This window comes from Nematolebias whitei, chromosome 18, assembly GCF_014905685.2.
Source record: "Nematolebias whitei isolate Nwh7 chromosome 18, NemWhi1, whole genome shotgun sequence".
In the NCBI taxonomy this organism is placed as follows: Eukaryota; Metazoa; Chordata; class Actinopteri; order Cyprinodontiformes; family Rivulidae; genus Nematolebias; species Nematolebias whitei.
The window spans coordinates 20,796,535-20,801,469 of NC_056515.1; the positions used below are offsets into that span (position 1 = coordinate 20,796,535).

Sequence of the window (4,935 nt, forward strand, 5' to 3'; positions counted from 1 at the left end):
ATAACCACCACACTGCTACCCCACCACTCCCCTGCTCACACCCACAGGCCTCCATATGCAGCAGGTACTAAAATCACCGGGGAGGCTGTAGTGGGACATACTGCAGATGGAGTTGCAGAGACAGGCTCAAGTGCAGAGCAGCTAATCAAAGAAGAGGAAGACTCTGGGGTACAAGGTGGCTGGGTTGACTTGCCTGTAGAGATCAGTAGCACTGTTTTACCAACTCTTAAAGGCCAAATCACATCAAAAATACAGGACTCAACACTAGAAATCAACAAACTTGAACCTTTCAAACAGCACTCCATTACTGGCACAGATCAGAAGAAACTTTCAGATGTTGCTGCCAAGTCGTCCAGCCCAACTTCTGACTATCACTTTGAGTTTTCTTACACAAGTTCTGCCAGTCAATCCAAACTGCCCAGCATAATCTCCACACAGAGTGTGGATCTGACAACTCCTTCAAGTTCTTCACTCTTTTATACGTTCGACCAGAGCTCCCAGTCTGTTCCCCAGTGGGCTCTGAGCCCTGATCCTTCTGCCTCTGCTTTACAAGAGGAGGAATTTGTGGACTATGACAGAATAATCAAGCCTGGTTTGTTGGAGTCACTGCCAGAGTCCCCGGTTGAGATTGGGGCTACAGAGAAGCCAGAGGATGGCACTGATTTAGTTTTTTCCATGGAGGACAGCTCTGTGGATGTCAGAGGTACAAGAGCTTGGCTGATATGGGTTTGAGAACAAAAATATATTTTTTATGTTGGGCTAAGTTAATGTTGCAGCATGTTTAAACCATAAGAGCTAATGCACTTTACAATACTACTATGTTCTCCTCCATCTTCATTTTATGTGCAGATCTTCTTCCTTGCTCAGTCAATGTATGTCAGAATGGAGGTTCCTGCTACAAAAATGGATCCCAAAGCATCTGTGTTTGTGCTCCTGGAGTTTCTGGACAACACTGTGAAACAGGTACACAGACACACATTAAACCTCCTGTGCTGACAGACTGATGGTGTGTAATAATAATGGCATGTGGTGTGTCTGCAGATGTTGATAAATGCCACTCTAATCCGTGTCTCAATGGAGCCACTTGTCAAGATGGGGTCAACTCCTTCACCTGCCTCTGTCTGCCCAGTTACACAGGACAGCTCTGTGAACAAGGTCAGATGCTCAAATCTGGATCTGTAAATATATTTTTAGGATAGTGGGTTTCTAGTTTATTTTACTTCTTTATGTTTATTTTTCATGATTTTCACCATATTTAAAACTTTTTTATTTAAAAAGGTATTAATATTATTGCATGCAATTTATTTCATTTTTTGTGTTACTTTTACCAGCAAAAATTATTGCCATCAATTAAAAATAGGCTACATGATTTAGTGGGGATTTTTCAGTTATGCAGATGACGCTCTATACAGCTATTTTAACTTGTGCGTCTTTAAAGCCTCTGACTTTTTAAAACTGTGATATCTACTCGAACATGTCTCAGACACTGAGTTGTTTCTAAACTCTAAAAAATACAGAATGGCTAATCAATGCCCCAGATAGCATCGTTGCACTAATCAAGCAACTAGATGATCATCTTGCCTGCCACCTTTCACACCAGCATTTTAAATGAAAATCATCTTATCTCTAAATATGACATATTTCAATCTGTTAGGTCAATGCTTAAAATAAGATGTGCACAATCACAAGACATGTTCTTTTTTCACAAATACGTAAAGATTTGGACAGATAGACAATAGGTAAAAGCCCCCGAGGCTCAATGGGATTAACATGTATAAACAAAGGTTGAATGTTACAAAACCTTGTGTGACCTTTTAGCACTCAGATTACATGTTGGGGATGACTCTCAGCTTCTACCACACCAAATATTAGGTCAGTATTTATACAACTGAAAGAGTTACAAACAGTTTTGTGGTAGCTAAGGCCAATTAGCTGTGTCATCTGCGATCATCTTGAATAAGTTTGACCCCAAACATTAATTAGTTGAAGATGTACACCAAATATGTTTTATTAAATTGACCCAGTTATTTAGAAGTTACAATGATAAAGACAGATATTTAAACATACATGCACGCAGACCAAAACACTCACAATATTGTCCCCCTTTCATCAGCAGGCAATAATTAGGACAGTGTCAAAATACGAACTGGAGATGACTATCCAAGCTTTTGTTCTTTGTTTAGATTATTGTAGATGAACAGATGCTCAGATATATTCATCATTTAACACGGATTCCTCATTTTTCTGGACTGAATAAAACGTGCATTGAATTTAAGGAAATGCAAACGTGAGACGTCATTTATATTTGACCCATCAAAATGAATGCGGTCATTTATTTACAGAATCAAAATTTAACATCAAACATTTACATTAATTTGGCAAATTATGAAAATAACAACATAAGCAATCAATCAGGAAAAATCATACGGCCATGATCTTTCCGTTGCTTCACCACAGACATTTATGAAAACTGTACAATTATGATCTTTTACCCACATGAATGTGGGTGAGCATTTTACACAGACATTTCTAAAATATCTGGAAGAATTTCTACTTGATAGAAAAGTTTAAAGATGGAAAGAAGTTTAGAGGGAGTAAGATGGTGTGTGAGGGGAGAAATGTGTTCACCAGAATCGACACTCTCCGGCTTTCTTCAGCTTTTCCTTACAGTACACTTAGGTGATGAAATCGGCTCCTTTACCTGGAGATGTCTCAGGTGAGATTCCGTTTAACGCACCCTTTCAGCATCTCAGTAGGATGCTGTTACTCGTCCGAAGTAATGGCGAGGCTCTGTTCGACACATATTCACCTCAGTGGAAAATGTTATAATCCCATGGAACTCGGAAGAGCTCTGTTGTCAGGATCATCCCGTCTCTCACAGAACTGGTTGGACTGTGTATCCAGCAGAACTCCAACAGCACTCCATCAGAACTTCAACAGAACCAAGACCGAGTAGACCAGGAAGTACTGACATTTTAAAGAGCTGTTTCCCGGTTCACTTTTGGGATTTGTTCATTGGTCAGAAACGACCAGACGGGGTGTGTTTTGTGACGTAAGAGGTTAGAGACAGCGAGAATTGTTATGAAACAGATCAGAAATGTTCTCACAGACAGAGAGAGTTTTGTTTTGGCGCTGTTTCAGCAACAGGTGCCAAAACTTCTCTATTTACGTCTGAGAGGATGTTAAAAACATGACAGTTTTAACATAACAACTTGTTTTGCGTTTTATTCCAACCTTGGACCAACTTACACTTGCTCATTCAAAAGCAGAAATCAGAAAAGGCATAATTACTCTGTAACAGCTTTGACATGAGAATAAAAATCATTACACAGTTAATAAAATTGATTAGTTCACTGCCACATCTAAAATGGTTTGAACTAAGACACTTTGATTATCAACATTTGAAAAATAGTAATGATAATAAAAAGAGAGTGTTCTTTTCACTTGAATCTTCAAGAAAGAAAGTCTCAGGATGGGTGAACCTGTATTTCTGAGTTCAAATCAATGAAATGACAGTCCCTGTCCCACAAGGTTCTTAAGGTCAAGATTTTTGACCTTAGACTTAGTTTTTGACATGGGCCTAGTCCACTACAGTATTGTGCATAATTTTTTGCAGGATCTAAACAACAAACAATTTTTGATTGACTCCATCTGCTATACACTTTCTCTTAACTGGAAACAACAAAGACATCTCTGGATAGGTTCTTCTTTGTTGAAACATTTAATCTTTTATTCAAAAGGCTTCTTCTGTCATGGAGCTGCAACAAACTCAGTCTTATAAACAGCACCTTCTAAGTAATCACACCTTGATTGTTGAACTAGTCTTGTTTTCATATTTTACCAACAGTAAAGACTCTTAGCTAAGATTTTTATGAGATGCAAAATAGTTTCCACGCTTTCTTCAAGATATAAAACATTTTTCAACTGCAGTCAAATTCAAATGACTAGTCTGATTTAGTGTCAGTAAATTAGATTGTTAATCTGAAAAAAAAAGGTTTTATTTTTTTTTTTTAGCTAAAGAAGCCAGCTGATTGCACTGAGACTTTACTTTGATCCATTACAACCCTGAGCATAGAGTGGCATGTGACAGAGCAGAGGTAAAGACTTTTCTAAAAGTAGGAAACCTTCAGTCCAACTAGACTCAGGTAGGACAGCAATTTACTCAAACAGCTAGGAGGTGGAGGGGGTGGGGATCAGGTTGGGGGTTTGGGATAAGAAGACAGGAAAGGGATATGAATAGACATAATACCAACCAACAGTCCCAAAATACCTGCTATTAATGTGCAAATTATACAGCAACATTGAAGCTGGATCAACTTTTGTTGAAGGAGCTATGGGAGTTTTGTCCAACTCTGGCACATGTTTCAGTCGCCTATTTATTTTTCATAAAAACCATTTGTAATTCCAGTTTATAGGGCATGTCGTTTTTGTAGTCAGATGTCACAAAAGATTATTTTGCTAATTAACAATATAAAAATAATTTCACGCATAAAGATGCACACATTGAGCCAACAACCCATTTCATCTGTGCTTTAAGTTGGTTCTGACTTCACAATTGTCTGTAGTTTAGTTAATGAAAGAGTGTAGTTGCGTTGGATACGATTAAATTCAGGACCTAAACTCACTTGTGCAAGTTCTTGTAAAGGTATTGTGCTGAATGGTTTTAATTACAAAGATTTAGATTTTTAGGTCAGTGTGTTATGGTTTTGCTCATGCAAAATAAATTTTGACATCTGTGTAGAGACAGTAGTCTTTGGCTCCATATTTAGATCTACTGATGTTAGTGATGTCGTGTTTTAACACTGAAAGGATTTCATGGCAGCTCAAAAAGAACTCAATAACCTGACAGCTCATGTTTCTTTACCCACATTTTATCAGAATAAACTGGTGACCAACAAGTAGCAGTAAATATCAGGATTAATTTTTATTTTTTTT

General features: G+C 37.9%; 1 protein-coding gene across 1 annotated transcript in view; it reads left to right on the top strand.

The window, feature by feature from the left end:
* The window catches only part of LOC119425025 (versican core protein-like), a 41,629-nt gene that overhangs the window by 20,719 nt on the left and 15,975 nt on the right, over nt 1-4,935 (top strand). Inside the window, exons 6-7 of the mRNA XM_037692547.1 lie at nt 868-963; nt 1,042-1,155. Of these exons, the coding sequence (XP_037548475.1) occupies nt 868-963; nt 1,042-1,155 (210 nt within the window). The remainder of the gene's footprint in view (nt 1-867; nt 964-1,041; nt 1,156-4,935) is intronic.